The 25,889-nt window shown below is 40.8% G+C and overlaps 1 protein-coding gene across 1 annotated transcript in view; it reads right to left on the reverse strand.

The window, feature by feature from the left end:
- PDE11A (phosphodiesterase 11A) overlaps positions 1–25,504 on the reverse strand; it is a 440,483-nt gene extending 414,979 nt beyond the window's left edge. Inside the window, exon 1 of the mRNA XM_060106356.1 lies at positions 24,593–25,504. Coding sequence (XP_059962339.1) covers positions 24,593–25,504 — 912 coding nt within the window. The remainder of the gene's footprint in view (positions 1–24,592) is intronic.
- Between the last annotated feature and the right edge of the window lie 385 nt (positions 25,505–25,889).

The following is a 25,889-nucleotide window of genomic DNA, read 5'->3' on the forward strand; positions in this document are numbered from 1 at the left end:
GAGATAAAAGCAGATGAGAAATAATTCTTATAATCCATATTTTTGCAAGTAACTGGCTTAGAGGTGTACTTGTTGCAGTAATAATCTGAGACAATACCATCTCCTTAAAGCCATCATGAGAAGGAATTACCACAATTAAAATAATCTTCCATGGGTTGATCATGCAAAAATCAATACATCTTTGCCAAGGTTTCTTAATAAATTCCCAAAGAAAGGTAAGTGCTTCTGATGGGTCATGACAGGAAGCCTGAGCTCTATTCCTGTCTCCTCTAACAGTCAACTAAGGGCTCAGGACACTGGCTCTGGATCAGTATGTGGTACAGCAGAAGCCTTGGTTAGGTATAGGGATGGGTATCATGTGCTTTCGAGAAGTCAAAAGGTGGAAAAGGGTGGCGAACAGAGGTAGCATTTGAAAAAAAAGGCCAAATCAGAAAGGTGAGAGGCGCTTGTAAAAAGCAGTCAGTCAGGAATTCCCTGGCAGTCCAGTGATTGGGACTCTGCGCTTTCACTGCCAAGGGCACGGGTTCGATCCCTGGTCAGGGAACTAGGATCCCACAAGCCCTGCGGAACGACCAAATAAATAAACAAACGGCAAACATTAAAAAAAAAAAAAGCAGTCAATCAGAGGGGCAATTAAGAGAGGAACAATCTAGGTACACTGTATCAAGAAGACTGGGACATTCACAGCATTTGGTGGGAGGCAGAGAATGGTGGAAAGCAACTCCTGAAACAAATTCCTGTGATGAGAAACTGGGGATACTGCTCCCCTTGGGCAGGGGTGGTGAGGAGCATCTTAAAGATGCTGAAAAAAAAGATTTTATAGTTTTTTTTCTTTTACAGTATAAGGACGAATTATAAGCCTTTAGACATAGATTCTAATGTACTGTCATAGAGACAATTTCTGGTTGTGGTGCGGCAATGTGGCCTTATACTATTACAATCATACCTGGCTGATATTAGGTACTCAGTGCATATTTGTGAAGTGGAATTTAAGGAATGGCATGCCTTTTGATAAGAACCAATGCTATTTTCCTCACAGACAGTATCTGTCATGGGCAGATGATTCAGATTGATGCCTTATAAATAGCATGAATTCCTTAGGAAATTTCTCCACAAGCCCCTCCCTTCACACTAAATTCAAGATATTAGCCAAATCCTGCAGTGCTAAGTACATATATAAATCAAGTCAGGATTCCACTGACACTAAACTTGAAGAGAGAACAGTAACACAATCTGGCTTTGCAGCAGCAGGCAGTCCATGACTTTGACTTCCAACCTGGGCGTTCTAAGTCGTCAGACAAGCATACAGTAGACGGTGTCATACCAATTACTCCAGCATTGCATGTGTTAGGTTAGCCTTTAACAGAGGTACTAAATGAGCCTTGCGATCTGTTTAAATTGTAAAGGAATTGAGGTAATAATGGAACTAAGCAATTCTTCAGATAATAAGAATGATGGCTATCATTTACAAGAGCCTACCATGGACCCAGTATCTGGGTCAGGTGTTTTACATTCATATAATATTCACAACCAGGCAAAGTGAATATGACTGGCCCCATTATACACACAAGGAACCTGAGGCGAAAAGGCAACTAACTTACATCGTGTAAGTAATTTACCAATAACTGTGCTATAAGTAATTTACCAATAACTGTGCTAGAGTGTGAATAACTCAGAGATGCTTGAGTCTAAAACTTGGGCATTTTTTTACCATACTATGTTACTTTGAAGAGTTAGCCATTTGTGCTCCGGGCCACTGCCCATGTTGTTAAATGCAGCTCCAAAACCATAAAGCGATCTGTCAGTGGTAATAAACAATAGTTTACGTTCAACTTAATGTACTAGAACAGAGTCAGAAGTTAATACTGTTTGTCATTCTTCTTGTTGGCCAGCTCAACACCACAGTCACATTTTTTTCCAGTCTATAATTAAATATATTAGCAAAGGTTGACTTCCGTAGAAGGAAAACAGAGCAATCAAGTAAGCCTCCCAAAAGCTTGAAGCTCTTGCTTCATGAAGAGTAGGCACACCACGAATTGCAAATATCTTTCCCCAGGTGCAGCCCATTTCACAGAAAAGATGAAATGACCAAAGAAAGTGAAGCTAGAATCCCAATTTGATTTTATTTTCCAAAAACAGAAGGATGATATGCAAGTACAATGTGTGATTTCCTCATATATTCCCCTGAGTTAAACCTCTCATGATCACGGTCATATAGGAAGTTCTTGGGAAATGTGAAAAACGCTGGATGTGATGACAGAAGTCCTGAATTCCCTATCCCCTGCTACTGTTTAGCTCCAAAATTCTGGCCCATTTTATTTTTCTAAGCCTCAGTTTCTTCACTTTGTTAAATGAGGATAATGATTCCTACCTTTCACAGCAGTAAGGATGAATTGAGATAGTGTAGGTTGAAGCATTTTAGAAATCATCAAGTTCCACACAAATATACCCCCACATTCAGAAGACAGAACAGGCATCAGACTAAAAGCATTAGGAGCTCTCCAACTCCCAAGTTCTGCCCACAAGGCTTGACTTACTTCCTGTCTTGAGTTCTGTGATATTTCCCTATATGTTATTTCTGGGATGTTATCCCTCACCCCACTTATTATTTCTGATTGCTTCAGTGGGTGTCTGTCCCCAGCAATCAAACAAACCCATGACTAAAGCAACAAATGCCCCCAAAGGACTTCCCCTCTAGCCAAACAGGAAAGAGCTGATGGACCAATAAATCACTGTTATGGTTATTAACTCCAATGCCTTACTTACAGTTCACCTATAGTTTCCAGAAAGTTTCACAGCAATTTATTCTAGGATAATTTGCTTGCTTATATACTCCAGAGCTCCAGATCTTTTCTTGGAAACAGGTGTACATCTCTTACTCTACAATGGATATACGCAATTATAAGATCTTCAGAGAATAATTCTATCTCTGCCTTAAAATTTTTCAGTATCTCTCAAATATCACGGGAAATCTGTTAACAATTTCCTCCAGTTAAATCCTAATGATGTAAACAGATTTTCTTGGTAGGTTTAGGTACTAAGCAGTTGTGATGTTTTTCAAACCTTTCATCTTTAAAGAAACTATCCATGTTGTACACTCACAACCCAGCTTCCAGAAATATCAACTGTGTGGTCCATGTCAAAGTTGTCTCACAACTTTGGTAAAGGGCATTATGAAAAGATGTTGTTGAATAGCTCATTACTCATTGTTTACACACCACAAGAGAGGCTGCAGGTAGTGGTTCTCAAGAACACAAATTGTGGCTCCAAACATTCTGGGTTCAAACCCTGGCTCTCCAACTTATTAGCAGTGTGATCGTGGGGAGGTTGCTTAACCTCTCTGTACCTCAGTTACTTCAACTGTGCAATAGATTGACAATAGACCTACCTTACAAAATTGTTGCGTGAACTATGTAAAGTGCTTAAGACAATACCTGGCAAACAGTAAGTGTCTTATAAATGTTAGCTCTTACTACTTTTATTACTTTGCCTTCACAGGCATTAATGGGTTATGCTGCATGCAGTGAAGTTTCCTGAGTCATTGTGTCCCAAACTCTCCAAACATGATACAATTCCTGGGATCTGTGCTTGTAAATAATCAACAACTCCTCATGTCAATGGATGTAAATTGCTAACACACCTTCTGAAAGGCATTCTAACAGATTTTTGAACTTCCTATTCTGTCAAGGAGCCGTCTTCTTACATGGGCAGGACTATTACAACCTTGAATACGTGAACAAGACATGAGTACGATCCTTAATATCTCCCATAGTAGTAAAAGTTTGCGGTCTTGACAGTTAGACAACCTGGGCTTGGATCCTGGCTCTGCCATTTACTAGCTGTGTAAACCTTGGCAACTTACTAAACCTCCCAAAATCCAGTTTCTTCACATGTAAAATGTGGAAAGTAATGATATCTATCTCACAGAGCTTTGTGAGGATTAAATGAAATAACTAAATCTTAGCATAGTGCCTAGAATATAGCATATTAATTTTTCTTTGGTTTGCTTAGTCCAGTTGAAAATGAGTTCTTTGCCTGTGTGTTAATTGAAAAATTCTATTAGCAGTTGATACTTTAAGGACTATAAAATGCAAGGATGAAGTTTTACTAGCAGAAGTCTTTTCTTGTGCCATTATCTTGTGTCAGATTTACTCCACATGAAGAGGCATTTTGGGAAGATTTTATTATAAACCTTACAATATAGAATAATCCTGGAGCATTTGTCTAACAAATATATAGAAATATGTTGAAAATGTGACTGACCTCTGAAAGGAATCATCAATGCTTTCTTTCTACTTAAATTTCTTGTCTGTTTTCATAATGTAAGAATTGGGGTGAGAACTTCAGAATGATAAAGTTGTAGAGTTAGAAGGTTAGAGGATGTCTAGAGGAAGGCTGTTAACTGCCCCCATTCAAGTCAGGCAGACATGACTTAAACATGGTTTGTCTTTGGCAAAGCTGAACTAGTCTGGTCACCGTTGGTTCCTTGGTAGCTTTTCTTTACTCTTCTCAGTCCTTGAACCTATCTTGGTCCCATTATTGTTCTTACCAAATGGTCAATTCATTTCTGTTCATGTTAACTGCTAATTAACTTGTTCACAGCTGATGGGCTCTCAGAGATGTTTGGAGATTCTTACAGTTCGAAAAACCAGAAATACTGAGGGAAATTAAGCTATAATAGTAGAATTATAGGTTGTGAAGTTGTTAGTTTGGGGGAAAGATCATTGCCTGATATTTTTTGCCCACTGTTCCTCTGTCTAGGGTCTATCTTGTTCCTGTGGACTCATTAATGTCCTTAGATTGGAATAATTATGCAGAAAAACTTTCTTTGATTTCTGATTTGGAGACAAAGAGACTCAGATCCTATTACATGATAGTTGGCTATCTCCTCTATTGCAGTTAATGGGAAGAACCAGAATGCAATCCTGAACCCAAATCATTTCTTTCCTAAAGATATCACCCAATGACAATACCAAGGAATGGCTTATCTCAGCCTTCCCAAAGATATGTAAAGATAATGCGTAGCTATACAAATAGAGCTCTATTACAAGTCCCCTAGACTATATTGCCAGCCAGGTGGCAGTCCTGAGCCCCTCCTGTAACATTCTGGAGCAGCCACTGGTAACACCATGAGTGGCTCAGACATGAGGCTTATTCAAAACTAAGCATGCCTTGTTACAAAACTATTAATTTTACAACTCATATGCAGTATTGTTTTGTTAGGTTTCTGCTCTTCGATTCCGTAATTAAGATGAAATTTTAGAGCTTGAAGACTCTCAGAAATCATTTTCCCAGCTCTCTCATGTTACATATGAAGGTTCTAAGGTGCACAGAGAGCAGGGCATCTGCCCAAGTTCCCAAGGGTGATGAGTGCAGGGCAGCCCAGATCTGTGTCCCTCTCCTGCTCATAGGTCTTCTATGGTTCTTTGCCTTCAAAGTGAAGGTAACTAGGAATAACAAGTCTCTCGAATAATCTGGCCCCACTTTCCTATCCATTGCTTGGACTCCTTGTTGCCTCATAAACATTCTCTGTGGGAAATGACTAAGAGTGGAATTAGATCCATTATGAGGCAGATTCAATCATCTAGGTGAAAGAAAATGGGGACTTGGAGTAGGGTTGTGGCAATGGGGATGGAGAAAAATGGATGGACTTGAGAAGGACTTTCTGATAGACTGAGTATGGTGGGTGAATAAAGGAAGGAATCAAAGATGACAGCTAGGTTTCTCGCTTGGGTAACTGAGGATAAGGAAGATAAGATAGGGACAGGAGAATGTTGCAGGTCAAGGTGGTGAAGGACAGGGTGCTCCTAGTGTTTCAGATATGACAATCTATTTGAGAGATGGCATGGCATATGGGAGAGGAGGAACAACTCTTTCCTCCTTCTTTGGATTTCATGAGGAGAGATCTCCCTTAAGCTCGCCAGCCTTTGTACCATCTCCTTGCTCCTCCCCAAGGAGGTAGGGTGAGTTACCTTATTAGGGTACTAGGGAGACTAATTGGGCATGCATCGCCAACCCCTTCTTCCTCTTAATCTTCTGCCCACAGGAAGCATGGCTCTGCTGTGCTCCTCAATGCTATACATTTCAAAGGGATGGGCCTCTCTTGTGGGGAGGACTGTAGGCGTCCAGCTTTTTCTATATCTGGGAGTGTAGGGCTATTTAATTTTGGAGGTATTATAAGCTCATACTCCAGCATCTGCTTAGTAAGTTGTAAATGTGATATTTTGATGTCCCATTTCCTCTTTTGTCTTATTTCTCATCTCAGTCAGATCAGGGTAGGAAAGAGAGATGCTGTTTACTGGGTCTTCTCAAAGCCAAGAGTAGAAGAAACAGTGACAGAGGAATAGAGAATCCTAAGTCTAACACTTATGGCCATGTGGTCTCGGGAAAAGGCCTCAGTGCTTGTATCCTAATCTAAAAAAGGGAGAAGATGACATGCACTCCCCCCTTCTCATCAGATTATTATGAAGATCACATGAGGTAATTCTGAAAAAATACCAGGCTCAAATTAGTATTCAAATATAGGAAACATTACTTTTAGTTCCAAATGCACTGACTAAGGAACTTAAAGATGGAATTTCTGCAAAGAGAACACCAAAAAATGGACAAATTAGTATTTCTCTTGTAATAATAATTATTATAGATATCTTATTATATATGTCTCCTTAGGCAAACAGTGGTTTATCAAAGGTGACAGGCATGGAGGAAAAGAAAGGAAAAAAATGTAGTCTAATGCTCATTTAGTCAAATTTTCCTATTTCAAATATTGAAAAACTGCCCTATTCTTTAGCTTTGTACATTTATACAGAATTTGAGAATTGGAAACACATTCTAATGAATGGCTTCCTTTATCAAGGATGGGAAAAAAATTATCTTTCATAAAGCTGGAATGACAATTTAAAAAAAAACACTTCCACACACAAGCCAGGCATTACGTTCTGCTAGAAAGAAGGAAGCAAGATACAGATGTTAAGGTTCAATGTGGTTTTCAGTCAAGAGAAAACATCAACTCTAGGAAACAGTGTCACACAGCTTATAAAGTTTGGTGGACCTTCCCTGGGATGGATTGTCACAGAAGGGCAGCAGCAAGTCCTGTGGCTAAATTTTACAAATGATTAAGCAAGTTTCAGAGTGTTAGTACACTGGGGGAGAAGCAATATAATAACAGAGGTGATTAAATCCCACATGCTTCCTAGTGGATTCAGGAGGATGGAAAATATTTCTTGTCTGCCTACAAAAGGAAAAGGAAAAAAGAAAAAAAAAAAAAAAAACCTGACGGGGACATTCACCAGCAGGAACTTTAGGTTAACAGAGGCAAAACCTCAAATAATCAATCAGCCTGAGAATTGCTGGCATGGTAACTTCTGTGTCACTGTTGCTAAGAATTCCTGGTGGATACTAGGCTAAGAGAAATACCAAAGAAATAATATTTATCATTGTTCTCACTTTAATAAAAGCCTGGGTATTGTATACCAAGTGTTTAAATATCAATTTCCCTGTCACCTGTTCTACTTAGAATGTACAATACTTCAGGAGCAAGGTCTTTTTCACATTGCAAGGCATTGACTACAGGAACTAAATTACAACCATGAGCCACATGGGTTAACAGTTTGAAATGTAATTAAAATTTGTGTGTTTTAAAAGAAAGACAAATATTCCATGTACCCAATTTTAAAATTTAAAAGAGATATACTAATCACAGGCCACATGGACGTAAAAAAGAAACTTAATTGTTTTCTGAGGTAGGTCTATGAGATTTTAAACTTTGATTTGGAAATTATAACTAAAACTTATTTTCATGTTATATCTGCTTTATGTTCAAGTCAGTAATATCATAGAGGGCAAGAAGAAGACATGGAAAAGAGAAGAAAGAATAAGGAAAAAGAGATATAGCCAATTCGAAGGATGGCTCGGGGAGAATAGGATAGGGAGGGGGAAAAGAGAGGGAAATTTGGGAGGGACAAAGGGAAGCAGTTACACAAAATGAAGACAGGTGTGGAATGTCAGAAAAGAGGAAATGGAAAGCATAAGACAAAGAAATGAGAGAGGAAAGGAAAAAAGAGGAAGACAGAGGAAAAGGAAAGAGGTTGGGGCAAGCCAGTGGTTCAGAGGATTCTGAACTATGTTAGGTAAATGCACTTGTTGACAGTATCATTCCATTGAACTTTCAAGTGATAACAATTGTGATAACAACTGTCTATGGGAATGTCATTTAACAGTTTAACACAATTGGTCACAGATGACTTTAGAAGAATTACATACTTCTCAAAGGACTGAATCTTTTCTAAGGTAATGATAGATAATGCAAATTAAAATATCTAGAGTCCAAAAAAGAATCTGACAATCTTGGAGGATGCCTCCTGGAAACAAGTACAGACTAGAGAAACATAAATATTAATACTTCTGGTTCTTGGGGGAGAAATGGAAATGGTGGTAGTGGTAATGCACTGCTTTCATCAAAGGCTTGGTGCCGGGCTCTCTACATGCATGAATTTGGTTTAAATTACCACTCCGAAATCAGAGAGCTCCCAGTCTGACCCTTTATACTCTCCCTAGCGAATCACCTGCCTTGCCTAAAAGACATCACTATTGCCATTTAAATACATATGAAAAGCAGACCATATCCTCTTTGTTCCAACGCTGCCGTTATTAACTACATAATCACTATTTTCTCAAAGCCCTGGGACCACTGTCATAGTTGGTATCCTTTTTCTCTTTCATTTATCCTCCCAACTCTGCTAATTGCTCTTTTTTACTGATAATAGATGAAATGCTTGGTTCCTTGTGCCTTCATCTCTCTAACTTTCAGAGCCTGGACTACTAGAGCCCTGTACGTGACCACTTGACCTGGGAACCCAACCCTTCCCTCTGCTTAGGACAATGAAAGGACCCTTGGCCTATAAGTAGCCTAGTTCAGCATTAGCTAAACCCCTGGTCTTAATCTGACCTGTAACCTCGTACTAGTACCTAGGCCACTTGCCCTTGTGACCAAATTCTCAATTACATTCCTTTTTCTCACTTATTTACACAACAAGTATCTGTTGAGTACCCAACTACTACGAGCTAGGCATTGGGCCACACACAGGGTGCTACAAAGCTGAGAAAGTCATAGCATCTGCCCTCAAGGAGCTCACAGCTTAATGGAGAGAAAGACAGGTGAGCCAAAATTGAAATTACCAAAAATTGAATAAATAGCAAGCGTCATATGGGCAAAGTGCTATGGAAGTAGGTGGGAAAAAATCTTTCATGGGGAGGTTGCCATCCTCATTGTTTATTCTTAAAGTCAAAGTATAGGTGCCACCCCAAAATGGCTTTATGGATGAGCATCCAGTGTAGTCACAGTGCCCCATGTTGAGAAGACCCCCTTCCTGTCCCGCAACTTGCAGTTTAAGTTGAATTTGTTTTGTAGGTTAAGTCAGATGGAGCATGCTCCAGGGGCTCACACACCATCCAGCTTCCTGATGGTTTCTCAGCCTCCCACTCCCTGCCCCAGCCCCATGACCTCTACTTCCTCTATCCAGGGTTGCAACAGGGTCTGGTTGACGGGTGATGTGATGGGGGCGGGTGCCCACATTCTGATGTTGCTCTCCATTCCCAGTGAGGTCACGAGCATGGATATTGGGAAGGTCAAGAGCCCTGAAGTGTCTCAGGGTGAAACAACGTGCTGGCTGTCCCCACCAGCTGGATAGCATCTCGGCATGCTCAGTAAGCAACTCTGCCGTGGCCTCTCACCCAACCATGATCCAGGGACAGAGAGCATGTTCTGGCACAGAGACTGCAATCTGGTGGCTGGCCTGGGGAGACTGAATTCCCTGATCTCTGCCAAGACCCCAATTTTGATTTTTCTCTGGGTCCCACAAATTATGTAGCCAGGTTTGGCCCCACTCCTTGACCTTTTAACCCTCAGACCTTTGAGCTTAGAGGCAACAACCTCCTTAGCAAACTTCCTGCCTGCAGAGTCCTATTCTTGAATCCTATTCTTTTTTTTTTTTTTTTTTTTTTTTTTGCAGTACGTGGGCCTCTCACTGTTGTGGCCTCTCCCGTTGTGGAGCACAGGCTCCGGACGCGCAGGCTCAGCGGCCATGGCTCACGGGCCCAGCCGCTCCGCAGCATGTGGCATCTTCCCGGACGGGGGCACGAACCCGTGTCCCCTGCATCGGCAGGCGGACTCTCAACCACGGCGCCACCAGGGAAGCCCAACAATACTATTCTTGAATCCATTCTCAACAATGTCAAATAAAACAGCAAGAATCTTCTCCCCCTGTCTCTCAGATCCCTTTTCCAAAGCCCAGCTGATTTTCCCTCTCTAATCTTGCTGTGGGCAATTAATCATGTACATGAGTCCCAGCCTGTGAAAACCAGGAGGATCCGCTAGAGGAGACAGCTCCCCACTTGAAGGTCCTGCACTTTGAGCTGCATGAATGAGTTAGATGGGATCTGAGGCTGGGAGCCACTTTGGGACAAGGCTACACTATATTTTCCAGCCTTTCTGAAGTGAGGTATGGCTACCTGCCTGAGTTTTAGAGTCTAGAAAATCAATGAAATGGGAGCAGAAAATGATATGTGCCATTTCCAGACCTGACCCACCCACAAAGTCCTCCTGCTTCATTTGTCCATTTCTTTCTCCCATCATATGCTGACAAGATGTTGATGCTGAGGGCAACCTTGGAAGCCCCATGTTGAAGGTGTGAAGACCTAGGAAGGAAAGAAACCCTTCTTGGAGGAGAGCTACCCATCAAATAGGAAGACTTTGCTGAGCTTAGGAAGAGTGAGAAGTAAGCTTCTGTTGTGTTACCACTGTGCGCCACCGAGCTTAGGAGGTGTATCTATTAAAGCAACTACAGTTACTCTATTAATTAATACATATGTGGAAATTTCAGAAAAATAAATAGAAAACACAAAAGAGAAGAGAAAAATAAGCCCACCGCTCTGAGATCACCTCTATTAATGTTTTGGCTTATCATCTTACAGCCTTTCCACAGGTGCTATTGCAATTATTTTTCACTGAGTCCTCAAAAGGTTACAAACAGAATGTTAAACTTTTCATATATAATTTTATTTAATTCTGAGAACAACCTTTTAAGATAGGAATCAATATTCTCACTTTAGGACTGCAGAAACTAACAACGGGAGAAGTGAAATATGACATAACTTTTAGGTGGTAGAACTGGGAATTGAATCCAGTCTGTCTGATTGTAAACTCAACCCCTTACCTCACGCTTTTGTTGTTATTGTTAAGAAAACTGGGATGCTATTGTTTTCTAAATATGCTTTGTTCACTTAATAGTTTGTGAGCAATTTCCTCTGATTAAATATTCCATTTTATATGTATCATAGTCTATTTATCCAACCTTCTAGTTGGATGTTTGGGTTGATATGTTTACACTATTATAAATAAGACTGTGGTGAGTATTCATATAGACAAATCTTTGCACATACCCATAAAAATTTCCTTAGGGCGATCTCGAATTGCTACATCAAAAGTTGTAAATATTCCTAAGGCAGTACATGATTATTGCCAAATCGATCTACATCAGTGGTTTCTAAAAAGGGGAGGAATTGCCTGCAGAGGACAACTGACAGTGTCTGGAGACATTATTAATTGTCAGGACTGGGCAGGCATCTAGTGAGTAGAGGCCAAGGATGCTGTTAAACATCCTTCTATGCACAGATCAGCCCCCCTTTCCCCCAACAAAGAATTATCCAGTCTAAAATGTTAATAGTGCCACTGTTGAGACACCCAAACTGACATAATGGTCCCATCAGTGTATGTCACTCTTGAGATGAAATAAAGGCTGTAATAAGGGCTCTTCTCTTCATTCAAATATAATTTACAAAGAACCTACTACATGCCCTATATGCCAAATATTGTGGTAGGTGCTCAGGTAGCAATCAAGGAGGAGGCTCAGATCAACAGCCACAAGTAAAGAGAGGAGGTGACTTGGAAGTAAATTTTGGCTTCACTTGCTAGAGAGAAAGCACATCTATTTCATTTTATATTTTCATATCTTTCATATCATTTTGCATCAAATTATTTCCATATAATTCTGCATTAAATTATACAACATCACAAGGTTGCTACAAGAAGCAATTAATATTGTTATATTCTTATTGACACATACATGAATGCTTGATCCTGATTATTTTGAGGCAACCTCTAAACAATAATTTTGGCTGTTTCCATTTAGAGAAGAGCTAACACCTATCCTTCTCAAACTCTTCCAAAATATAGCAGAGAGAGGAACACTGCCAAATTCATTCCACGAGGCCACCATCACTCTGATACCAAAACCAGACAAAGATGTCACAAAAAAAGAAAACTACAGGCCAATATCACTGATGAATACAGATGTAAAAATCCTCAACAAAATACTAGCAAACAAAATCCAAAAGCACATTAAAAGATCATACACCATGATCAAGTGGGGCTTATCCCAGGAATGCAAGGATTCTTCAATATACGCAAATCAATCAATGGGATATACCATATTAACAAACTGAAGGAGAAAAACCATATGATCATCTCAACAGATGCAGAAAAAGCTTTCGAGAAAATTCAACACCCATTTATGATAAAAACTCTCCAGAGTGTAGGCATAGAGGGAACCTACCTCAATATAATAAAGGCACTATATGACAAACCCACAGCCAACATCGTTCTCAATGGTGAAAAACTGAAACCATTTCCTCTAAGACCAGGAACAAGACATGGTTGCCCACTCTCACTGCTATTATTCAACATAGTTTGGGAAGTTTTAGCCACAGCAATCAGAGAAGAAAAAGAAATAAAAGGCATCCAAATTGAAAAAGAAGAAGTAATAAAACTGTCATTGTTTGCAGATGACATGACACTATACATAGAGGATCCTAAAGATGCTACCAGAAAACTACTAAAGCTAATCAATGAATTTGGTAAAGTAGCAGGATATAAAATTAATGTACAGAAATCTCTTATATTCCTATACACTAATGATGAAAAATCTGAAAGAGAAATTAAGGAAACACTCCCATTTACCACTGCCAGAAAAAGAATAAAATACCTAGGAATAAACTTGCCTAAGGAGACAAAAGACCAATATGCAGAAAACTATAAGACACTGATGAAAGAAATTAAAAATGATCCAAACAGATGGAGAGATATACCATGTTCTTGGATTGGAAGAATCAACATTGTGAAAATGACTCTACTACCCAAAGCAATCTACAGATTCAATGCAATCCCTACCAAACTACCAATGGCATTTTTCACAGAAGTAGAACAAAAAATTTCACAATTTGTATGGAAACACAAAAGACCCTGAATAGCCAAAGCAATCTTGAGAAAGAAACATAGAGCTGGAGGAATCAGGCTCCCTGACTTCCGACTATACTACAAAGCTACAGTAATCAAAACAGTATGGTACTGGCACAAAAATAGAAATATAGATCAATGCAACAGGAAAGAAAGTGCAGAGATAAAAAACCAAGCACGTATGGTCACCTTATCTTTGATAAAGGAGGCAAGAATATACAATGGAGAAAAGACAGCCTCTTCAATAAGTGGTGTTGAGAAAACTGGACAGTTACATGTAAAAGAATGAAATTAGAACACTCCCTAACATCATATACAAGAATAAACTCAAAATGGATTAAAGACCTAAATGTAAGGTCGGACACTATAAAACTCTTAGAGGAAAACATAGGCAGAACAGTCGATGACTTAAATCACAGCAACATCCTTTTTGACCCACCTCCTAGAGAAATGGAAATAAAAACAAAAATAAACAAATGGGACCTAATGAAACTTAAAAGCTTTTGCACAGCAAAGCAAACCATAAACAAGACCAAAAGACAACCCTCAGAATGGGAGAAAATATTTGCAAATGAAGCAACTGACAAAGGATTAATCTCCAATATTTACAAGCAGCTCATGCAGCTCAATATCAAAAAAAACCAAACAACCCAATCTAAAAATGGGCCGAAGACCTAAGTATACATTTCTCCGAAGATGATATACAGATTTCCAACAAACACATGAAAGGGTGCTCAACATCCCTAATCATTAGAGAAATGCATATCAAAACTACAATGAGGTATCACCTCACAGCAGTCAGAATGGCCATCAAAAAATCTACAAAAATAGGGCTTCCCTGGTGGCGCAGTGGTTGAGAGTCAACCTGCCGATGCAGGGGACACGGGTTCGTGCCCCAGTCCGGGAAGATCCCACATGCTGTGGAGCGGCTGGGCCCGTGAGCCATGGCTGCTGAGCCTGCGCGTCCGGAGCCTGTGCTCCACAGCAGGAGGGGCCGTAGCAGTGAGAGGCCTGCGTACCACACAAAAAAAAAATCTACAAAATATAAATGCTGGATAGGGTGTGGAGAAAAGGAACCCTCTTGCACTGTTGGTGGGAACGTAAATTGATAAAGCCACTTTGGAGAACAGTATTAGTTCTAAAAATAGAACTATGATATGACCCAGCAATCCCACTACTGGGCATATACCCTGAGAAAAGCATAATTCAAAAAGAGTCATGTATCACAGTGTTCATTGCAGCACTATTATAGTAGCCAGGACATGGAAGCAACCTAAGTGTCCATCGACAGATGAATGGATAAAGAAGATGTGGCACATGTATACAATGGAATATTACTCAGCCATAAAAAGAAACGAAATTGAGTTATTTGTAGTGAGGTGGATGGACACAGAGTCTGTCATACCAAGTGAAGTCAGAAAGAGAAAAACAAATACTGTATGCTAACACATATATATGGAATCTAAAAAAAAAAAGGTTCTGATAAACCTTGGGGCAGGACAGGAATAAAGATGCAGACATAGAGAATGGACTTGAGGACATGGGGAGGGGGACGGGTAAGCTGGGACAAAGTGAGAGAGCCACCTTACATTTCTTACTTTACCCTTTTAAATATGCTTTCCAATTATCTCATTAGAATCAAATGATTAGATCCTTACAAAATACCATATGGGCTAGACGTGTCTGAACATATCATCCTTATGTTATAGCTGAAAAAACTAAGGCAGAATTGAGAATAGAGTCCAAGGTTCCTGTTTACAAGTCTAGAACATGTTCTCTTACACTCTGATGTTGTTTACAGTTTAACGAAGCGATTAGTGATCTAAGATTTTAATTCTCAAACAAATGGGCTTAATCAGGCATTGCAGGGAAGAGGTTCCATAAACTAGACCAATGTCATTTCTTCCCTGTATGTGTCTTTGGCCCAGGTTACCTCCTATAGGGTTTCTTCTGGGAAATAGGATGCCAGGAATAAACAGAACTACTTGGAGAGAATAAGACAGTCAAATACCACTACAGCATTTCTGAACTTGTTTTTGATAGATTTCAATCACTATGCTCTACAGACTGATGAAATTTAGTGTTCAGTGAAGGCTATTACTACCCGACTTGGGCTTCCTATACTTACATCCCTGGTGAGTAAACTAATATCCCTGGTGACTCTGGATAGTCCCCATTTGTCTCTCCAGGTGCACTTGCCACCTTTCACTGCCCTGTTTTGTGCCAGAAGGCTGACTCCTATGACCTACTGCACCAGGGCTCCCTTTGCCCTCTTGGCCTCAAGCAAGGCTGGGTTCAACCAATGAGTGGCACTGGCAGGAGATAGAGGGTGTGAGGAGGGTAATGTTTCCCTGGCTCTCTCTCATCCAGGTCATGGTTTGCCAGTGTCTGAGTTCCTCTCTCCCAGGGCCACAGCTCTGGCTCTCCCACAGCTGTAACTCTCTCTCAGAGCCTCTGAGAGAGAGGCTCTGGTAGTTGCACTCTCCTCTCCAGATCTAGGAGTAGCAGTTAATTTCTACATAGCAAGACTAGCTATACTGTTTACCCTTAAATACCTTATTATTTCTTCTGGGAGGTGGGCGGAGGAGGAGGTATAGCAAACAGCCAAATTTGTTGGCGATTACTATAAGGATCAGAGGGAAAAGAGATAGCTCTCACTTGGACATGCTCAATGCATATCTAATAACTACATCTTGGAAAGAGTAGGATATAAAGGCAACCATCTCAGAAGTTAAAATTTTTATGAGACCTTTTGAGAGTATATGAAACATAAGATATATAATCAAGAAACCTGAAAATTCAATGTTCCTGAAAGGTTGGTCAATATAATAATAGGGCTTCATAAGCCCATTATAAATAAGTATAAGTTTGGTCAATATAATCTCCCATATCTGAAAATATTTTCAAAGAAAAAATCCTAACATCTTCAAGGCCTAATGCTGGAAGGGGTGTCTTACCTTCAATAAGTTATACTGTATGAATGAAGTAGTCATGAGAAAACTAGAAATTTCAGTTAGCCAGAACAGTCATGCTTCATCCAATACTTTTGCCTAGAAGAAGCTGGCAGTGGGCTGTTGCTAGTTGTTACCATTTGGTCAGCGACAGCCTCCTTTCTCTATAATATGGTCTCCACATGAAATGGAGTAAAAGAAAAAAAACAAACAGAAAAACAATGGAAGGGCTGAGGAGATGAGAGTCCAGCAATTAACATAAAGATCAATTAATGCAGGGCTTCCCTGGTGGCACAGTGGTTGAGAATCCACCTGCCAATGCAGGGGACGCAGGTTTGAGCCCTGGTCCAAGAAGATCCCACATGCTGCGGAACAACTAAGCCCATGCACCACAACTACTGAGCCTGTGCTCTAGAGCCCGCGAGCCACAACTACTGAAGCCTGTGCGTCTAGAGCCCATGCTCCGCAACAAGAGAAGCCACCACAATGAGAAGCCTGCGCACCGCAACAAAGAGTAGTCCCCACTCGCCACAACTAGAGAAAGCCAGTGTGCAGCAACAAAGACCCAACGCAGCCAAAAATAAATAAATAAAATAAATTTTTAAAAGAAAGATCAATTAATGCAGAAAAGCAGTTCAGATAATTCACCAGTTATCTGGGCTTTAAGTTCTATTTTAAAAAATTTATAAAATAAGGTCCAAATAATTAAAAGATGTGTTCATGAAATGAATTTCCTTGTTTAACTGTCTATATTAGCTGAATAATATTAGCTATATTGGCTGAATAGGCTGAAATTTCTGCTTAGAGGTGGTTGAACCGACCACATACGGAGGTATCAGTGGTGATTACTCAATTGAATAGAAAACCTTGCATTAAGCCCTATACTGCAGCGAAAAATGAGAAGTCATGACCCTGAGTTCACAGTCAAGTAGTCATTTATATACCCAAATACTTATAATATTAAGAAAATAGAAAGGAGCATATTTAAAGCATTACAGAAGTTCAAAAGGAGAGATTATATCCAGTTTAGGTGGGATGTGGCAAGGATCACCAAGAGTTTCATGAAGATGGGCTTTAAGGGATGAGAGGATTTAAACTGGCAGAGAAAAGGAGAAAGCAAAGGGACAGACCTGAATGTACACCCAACAGTTAATGGTCAGCAGAGGTCACAACAAGAGTGGCCGGGCATGAAGGTTCTGCAATCCGAAGACCTCAGCTTGAATCGCAGCTCCCTCATTTACCAGCTGAGTGACTTTGAGCAAATTACTTAACCTGTCAAGCCTTAGTTTCTCCTTCCTTAAGATGGGGGTGGCAATAAGCTACCTATGGGGACTGTTGAGAGGATTAAAAGAGGCAATGCTTGCTGAAGAGCTAATGCCAGGCTCGTAGTTAGTGCTCCATAAATAGAGTTATTGTTAATCAACAGTGGAGCTTCCATTTCCCTTCTATCATGTTTACATTTTTTAAAACTTGATACCCTAAAGAGGTATCTCAAAGGTTCCTCATTTTTTTCACTCAGGTGAAAAAGATCTTTTGAACTAAATTTGCAACGGCCTAAAGCTATGTTTTAGGAAAGGAAACAGAATTTATCATGAATATGTGAAACCACTGTTCAGCCGCTGAAACAACCAATTAATAAGAAACTCTTGGAATTATAGAAAATACACATTTTTTATGCCAGGAAAACATCTTTACTATTTTAATCCTAAAAATAAATAAATTTAGCCTGAATGCCTGTGAATGATCAGAAACCAAAGTTTCTCCTAAAATATTAGAAATCCAACCCACCCTTTTATGACTAAACTGTTTCTGTGATTCAAATTCCACTTTCCAAAAGAATGTGGTTAAATGCAAACTACCCTTAAAATAAGTGACTAAAGTAGCAAGTAGTGGACCTCAAGGATCTTGTTGACTTTCCATAAAACAACTCAAAGCTATTTCAGAGGGAAGCTTCATATGACTCTTCAACACTATACAAAACATGAAACACTAACTTCCAAATTAAGCCAGCCTTGTAAATAAATGGGTAACCCAAACCTCAGGAACCAAAATAAATTGGTCAGATTAGTAAACATTTAGATTATGGGCTGGGAAAAAAATTAAGTTAACCTTAAATTACCTCCCCATGATTCTGTAGGAACTGTACTTTTCTATAATCTATCCTCATGTTCAAAGCAGCAAATGCAATTTGTCACTGTGTTTCTTATGATCATGTGTCTGTCAGGAAGAGGGGCTGAAACAGCAAATGTTTCCTGCTTCAAACACAAAATCGATTCAGGTTCTGGGCTAGTGAACATGGTTGTGGGCTTGAGGGAATTTTTAAAACACTATGTGCAAAGCTGAAATGAGATTTCATGAAACTCCTTTGTAATTCTTGCGTTGGAGTGGAAGCAACATCTGCCTTTTAAGCAAATCTCAGCAATTCAATCACAGGACTATAGACCCATGTCGGTCATCGCTGGCTTATCAGGGAATAAGCATATTCACCACTGAACCTTCTACATACATGAAATTAATCCCTTCTGAGACCAAACACTTTTAAATATATTTATTTCAATGGAAATCATTCTAAAATAAAATAAAAATGATGTTCAGTGAAAATAAGTTATTAAATATCATTATATTAATATTTTATATATAATAGCAGTATAGTACAATGCATTCTTTTTTTAATATAAATTTATTTATTTTGGCTGCACTGGGTCTTCATGTGCGGGCTTCTCATAATGGAGCACGGGCTCCAGGCGCACGGGCTCAGTAGTTGTGGCTCACGGCCTCCGGAGCACAGGCCCAGCAGTTGTGGCTCACGGGTCTAGTTGCTCCGCGGCATGTGGGATCCTCCCGGACCAGGGATCAAACCCGTGTCCCCTGCATTGGCAGGTGGATTCTTAACCACTGCACCACCAGGGAAGTCCCAATGCAATGCATTCTTAAATATAACTTCCAGTATAATTTTTTGTTTGGTTTTTCATGTCTTCTCTTCAAGGAGAAGCAATCAGCTCTCCTTTCTTATATCATGAGAAGGCAGAGCAAGATCTGAATGAACAAAGATGGAGAAAGAGGAGTCCTGGCAGAAAGGATGAAAAACACAGAAATAGAAAAGCATTATCCAGCCATTGAAAATGGCACGGAATTTAATTAGAATGGAGCTGAGGCCATGCGAAAGCAGTAGACACTAGGCTGGAATAAAATTGAACTTTTCCACCTAAGACTCACTATGACTCAGAATCAGGGCCGGCTTCTTCGGCATGTAACCAGTGCAGTTGCACAGGGGCTCCCTGCTTGAGGTTTAATGCTGTGCTGTGTGAAATTCTCAATAATTTTATCCTTGAACTTGTGCTTTGTAAATGAAGTCCAACAGAACAACAGTGTATGAGCCCAGAGCTTGGAGCCTTGGCTCACACTCAGTCTCCCCTCCCACTGCCTGCCCAGGACTGGTTCTTGGCCACGGATTCCTGCTGCCTGGTACCCTGGGCCCCGCCCAGCCTACCCCCTTGTCAGCCCTTCCCTGAGACCAGGAGCCACAAGCAGGTCAAAACTGTTGAGAGTGAGGCCCAACTGATCTGCCATTGCCCTCTGCTCCTGGCTGGGGCCTGGGTGGGAGTAGGGGGAGGGTCAGGCACATGCCCCATACCATCATGAAGAGGAGCAAGGCTGTGGTCATCCCCACCCAGAGCTGGCAGCACTATGGCACATTCAGCAGGCAACTCAGCAAAGGCCTCTCACTCACACCCAATCCACGTACTGAGAATTTCTCAGCATGGAGGTTGAAATCACTTGGGGGGGTCACACATCTGCTGTGGGTTGGAGCAGCAGACCCTTGGGAAGGGAAAATTGACTTCTCCACCTCCAGCCAGGCTCCTGCTTAATCATTTTTCACTGAGCTCCACAAATTATGTAGCTGGCTCTACTTAGAATCTCTACTCATCCAGCTTCTCTTCCTATTTTTAACGATGGCTTTACCCTTCTCCATATTTCTCAGGTGTAGAATCTCTGAGTCATCACTGACTTCCCTCCCTCCTTGCCCAAATTCACACCTGCAGGACAACCCCATCTGTCCTCTGCTGTCTATTCCTACTGTTCGTGCTTTAGTTCAGTAGTTCATCTGGCTCCACCAGTCCATCATAATAGATTCCTAATTATTTTCACAACTTTGAGCCTCCCCTTGTTCAATCCATTTAGCCACTGCCACCAGGTTACCCAAAACCCCACTCTGACCATGGTAAAAGGTTCTCAAGGGCTCCCTGTGGCTTACTGCTAGTGAAGCTCGAATTCTTTAGTCAGGCACTCAAGGTTCTTTCTTCTTTTGCCCCCATCCTATTTTTGCATACCCATTCTATAGCATATGCAATACTTTGGCCAAATTAAACCACTCACTCTCCCCTATACATATTTTGGGTTGCTCATTATTGTGTTTCTGCTGAAGCCATTTTGCTGTACCTGGATGCCTTCCCCTACTCCACAGCTATCTCCAACAGTGAAACCTAACCCTCTTCCCAGCTTGACTGACACCTCCTCCATGAAGTCTTCTATAATGATCCAAGTCACAATGCGACTCCATTTTCCTCTGTGACTAATGCCATTTAGTTTGTGTCATTTATTTATCAATTTATCAATAGTACAGCTTGACATTAGTTGTTTGTGAACAGTATAAAACCTTGTACTTGGAAGAACTTGGAAGTACCTAGAAGGCAAGAAGCATGTCCTCTTACTTTTGTACACCCATAGGGCCCTTACCCGGGGCTTAGGTATAATGGGCACTCAGTGTATGTTTGTTGGAAACAATGAATAAATGAATCTGTTGTGCAAATAGATCAGGTTTTCTGAAAGCCTGGCACACCTGTAACCCTTCTGCGTCATCCCCTTTCCTCCTCTCAGCTCACCTAACAAAACATCCTGGCTGCTTTTCAAACCAAAAGCCCATCAAACACCTGTATCATCATTATCAACCCTAACAAAAATATCATCTCACACTTTTTATTAATGTTTAAAGTTCTGTATTCTGAATGCTTAGAATAACCTCAAAGAGAACACCTGTTACTTGAGTGCTCTTATTTTCAACCTCTTGAGGGCTATTTTTTCATTACTATATTAAAGTGGGTTGTTTAATAACTTATAACAGGGAAAAAAGGTAGATTGCAGTCACTATGATACTGGATACGTAGAATAAATTTTTTTTCACTTGCAATTCTTTATTTGTCCCCTAATTTCAAGTCTGATTTTTAGGACTAATTGAGGAAAGTGATGAAAAATAATGAAATAAACTGAGGAGGTTTTTTTGCTGTCAAAACTTCTATTCGACTTTAGGAGTTCATTAGTCTGCTCTTGACTTCAGGATGCCATGTTTATTATAATTTTGTAAGTGTTTTCAATGCCTTTCTCTCACCCATATTCTGAACCTCTAAGAGGATCATCAATCTTATTTATCAAATAATTAAATTTTTAAACCCCATGTGATAAGTTCTTCAAAGTTCATCTCCTGAAGAAAAAAAAAAGCACACTAGTTGATCCTGAGCAAGAAACACCTTAAAAATATAGTAGTTAATAAAGAATCAGGGAGGATGGTTATATTTTTACATGGAAACTTCAAGATGCTTATGTATACTATCAGAATTACAACAATATTGTGATAAAAGAACATGCACTTGGAAGGTCATCAGTTTTCATTAAGAGAAATCTATAACAGCAGGAAATGGAGAGGAGAAGGGAAAACACTAGAACTTGGGAAGGATGCAACATTAATACAACTCTATAAAAAGTTTTATATTGCATGAGTTCTAAAAGGAACAAAATGTAGAACTTTTGATAGGATAGGATATGGTCAAGTATTATCAATCACATTTAGAGGAATCTTAAGCAGAAGGTGGAAGAGTAGCTATTTCTATATTCCTTGAATGTAAAGTTGGTTCTAAAATATTTAATTTAAGGGTGGAGTATTGCTTAGGGAAAGATAAGGCTGGTCAGGATGTGCTGAGTTCCTATCTCAGCCCCAGATAATGAGAAAAAAAGTGGAAAATGAGATAAGGAGAAGGAAAAAGAATACTAGCAAACTAGATATCATCATGGTCATCATAAACTGTTACCATTTCCTGAATAATTGAAGTGTGCTAGGTACTGTTTTGGCGGCTTTAATGCAATACCTCATTTTATTTTCAAAACAATAATCTTTACCACAGAGGTGTTATTATTCCAATTTTGCATATGAGTAAATTGAGACTCAGAGATCAAGAAATTCTCCCAAGGTCACAGTAATGGTGACTGGTGTACCATAATAAAGAAAAAAAAGTAATTTTATTGAAGAAAAGTAGTGAAGTAAAAATGAAGAAAAACACACCAGGTTAAAAATACAGACATATATAGTAGAAGATAATGGAGAAAGAAAAGAGAAACTTTCTAAGCAGATCAAAATGAAGACAAAGAGTGAACCAAGATCTTCAACTCTATAACACACTTCCCCTCCCTGCCTTTTGCCAGTCCTCCCAACAACCTAGTCTTTACAGCCATCATTACTACCCTGGGGGGATAAAAGAAGAACTCTCCATCCCCAAAGTCAGCTCCCAAATATTAAAAGGCAACTTTCCTTTACCCTCTGTCTTCAGAGTAGAGTAGGGCCCTGAAGAAACATCAGCAGCTGAAAACCTGATTTTCTATGCCTGTGGTAACACCTCTAGCCGCAATTCTAGGAAGCAGGAAGACAAGTTAACTGCTGAGGAAGCTGAGAATTATGCTCTTGAAGACAAGACAGCATATGAACAGTATTAAATAAAAGTTAGGAGCTGACAGAGGGGAATAAGAAACAAAAGCTATAGAAATGGAGAAAATCAGTTGGGGAAGAATAAGAAAAGTAAGGGCAATAAAGAGAAAAGACTGCAATTCTGGGCTATAACAAGCCATTCTACTAGGAAGGGATTTTTTTCAGCCCAAGCACACAATAAAGATGTGGAAATAATGAGAAAGAGAAGAATTTGTGACTGTTCAACTTTTTACAGAATCTTCAACATATCAATTATTAAATGCTTTTATTTCTTCCCATGGCTTTCTAGGTTTATACAGAAATAGACACTTATTAAAGATCACTCACTGCTTGCTTGTCCTAAACCTATCAAAGTCTTTAAGAAGGATATAATGAATAATGCATCTAATCAATAAAAAAGTAGTAAAAAATGGTATTTTGATAGGCATTCCTTAACATTAAAGTGTTATATTGATAGACATCTCACAAAAACATGAAACTTGGTTTCAGTACAAGCTCGTCAATTTTCTACATAATATTGCCAACTTTCAGATGAAATAGAGAAAATTTTACCTTTAGTGTCCTTCCCACAACTTTTATTATTCTGAGCAACAGCAACAAACTCTAGAGAAACATGCAGCTTTATTAGACAACTGGAAGAACTCATCAAATGACTACAAAACTTTCATGACCAAGGATAAGAACTTTCCACTATTATGAACACCAAAGAAGTCCCATAGCAAGTGGCATCCAGTTTCATTATGCTCAGTGAATAGATACTGAAGAAATTAGAACAGACTGGCTTTCAGATCCGGGATCTAATAGCAAGTTCAAATCACTGTGAAAATAAAAGGCAGACGACAGCATGTTGGGTTTCCTTTTCCCCTGAAACTATCATGTTCACCCTGCTCATTGCCTTTGGAATTGCTAGAAAATTATCCATTTTTTTGTTTGTTTCACAAACTAAAAACCTACTTGCTCAGTCCTATCAAAAGCTGACTGCAGATAATGCTGGATTCAAGCCTAAATAACCCCTCAATTTGTCCAGCCTCTCTCAGCTCAACAACAGAAACAGTTAAAATAGATGCTAAAAAGGCATAAATGCGTCAGAGGCCCATTCTTCCCCTGACCTTCCTCCTCTTTTCCTCGTCTTCCTTACCTTGGAACTCATGATCTCTCCCCAATCTTGAATGAGAATGAAATGTATTACGGTCCCAAAATGACATCAGAGACCCCAACATGCCCATTTTCTTCAGACTAACACTGGAATTCTGGAGTAGACGTCTTTTTCTAGCACCTAACAAATGCATTCTAAAACCATACTGTGATATTCTTAAAGACAAGGTATCTTGACAGAGAAACACGAGGTATTATTGGGTACAAAACGTAGCCCCTGTGATATATGAATTTTCCACAAGCCACTGTGTGTTAGGAAAAGACCATTAGATCAAAGATAGAGTATTAACATTCTAACTAGTCTAAATTCAGAAGGAATTTAAATAGCAAAATTCATATTGTAAAGAGTCTACATTAATGTGTTCCTGGATGCCAAAGGGTAACAGAAGGCTTGGTTCCCAGACCAATGGGGCTCTGGAAGGGGACAATGCAAAGTCCTACCTGGTAGGCATCAGGAATGTTGACCGTCTCTCCATGCTCCCCGACATAGCCAATGATGCCTTTGCCCCAGGGAACCTGCACCTCATTTGAGTTTTCTGTGCAGCTGCAGGGCAGCAGTGGGGTTCCTGCATGCACGTCAAAGAATTTGGAGACCAAGCTCTTCTTGCCAGCAGCTGCCCCTTCCACCAGGAAGAGAGAGCAGCGGTCAGCGTCCACCATGAGGCAGACAAAGATGAGGATCTTGTAGCTCAGACTGGTAAGGTCAAGGTCATTGGAGATATCCTTGACCAGTTCCAGGAAGAACTGACGCTCATTATGCTTTTTGAGGTGGCACTTGTAGTCCATGGCGGTAGGGGGGTACTGAGGCACATTCACCCGCGATTCCAGCAGGGCACTGAGAATGTGGGCAGTGGTGGGGGGCAGGGAGCTGGCCTTCCGGAGAAGTGCCCTCCGCCGCACACTGCTCAGGGGCTCCTGGGCCCGGGAGGTCACTTGTTCATCATAGGTCCTGTTCACGTGGATGGCCTTGGAGCGGGCAAAACTCTTCCTTAGCTCTTTCTGAGAAGCTCTCCGCTGCAGGCTCCCATCGCTGCGGCTGCCACTGGCCCAGCTGGGACTCAGGGGAACCCCACTTGAGTCCCCACCACCCGGAGTGTGCTGGCTGCTAGCAGAGCCATTTGGTCCGGTGCCATCACCAACACTGCTGCTACCCCTGCCACCGCCGTGAGCCACGCCGCTTGTGCCAGCCAGTGTGGGCCTTGAGCCTAGAGCCCCCTGACTCTGACTGTGTCTCTGCAGCCACTTCTCCACCATCTCCTGCTTCCCCTTCCGCATCAAGTAATCTTCAAACAACTCTGGGTGCCTGTCCAGGAAAGTTTCCACCTCCCCAAAGTCCAGGCGGGAGGCTGTCATGGTCCCAGACACAGCTTTCTCTGCCTCTCTACACTTGGACCAAATGTTTCCCTGCCCCAGCCGTCTAGCCGGCCCTGCACATGACACCCCACCAGTATTCCCAGCTCCGGGCCGAGAGATTCTGCGGAGCAGTGGAATCCTAAGGGGCTGGGAAGCGCCCCTCCGTTCGGGCTCAGCGGCTGGCACGAACCACCCCCGGTCCTTCCACTTCTGCGCCGCACAGGTGTCCCCACAGAGCTGCTGCCGCTCGTTCTGAAAACCCCGAGCTACCGCTGCTCTTGCTCTGGCTGCCGCCACCGCAGTCGCTGTAACAGGATGAGTGGACCACTGTGAAAGGGAGGTAGGGCAGGACACGCCCCTGAGTGAGGCACGGATCCCGGAGAGA

The sequence above is a fragment of the Mesoplodon densirostris genome, chromosome 8 (genome assembly GCF_025265405.1).
Source record: "Mesoplodon densirostris isolate mMesDen1 chromosome 8, mMesDen1 primary haplotype, whole genome shotgun sequence".
NCBI classification, from domain to species: Eukaryota; Metazoa; Chordata; class Mammalia; order Artiodactyla; family Ziphiidae; genus Mesoplodon; species Mesoplodon densirostris.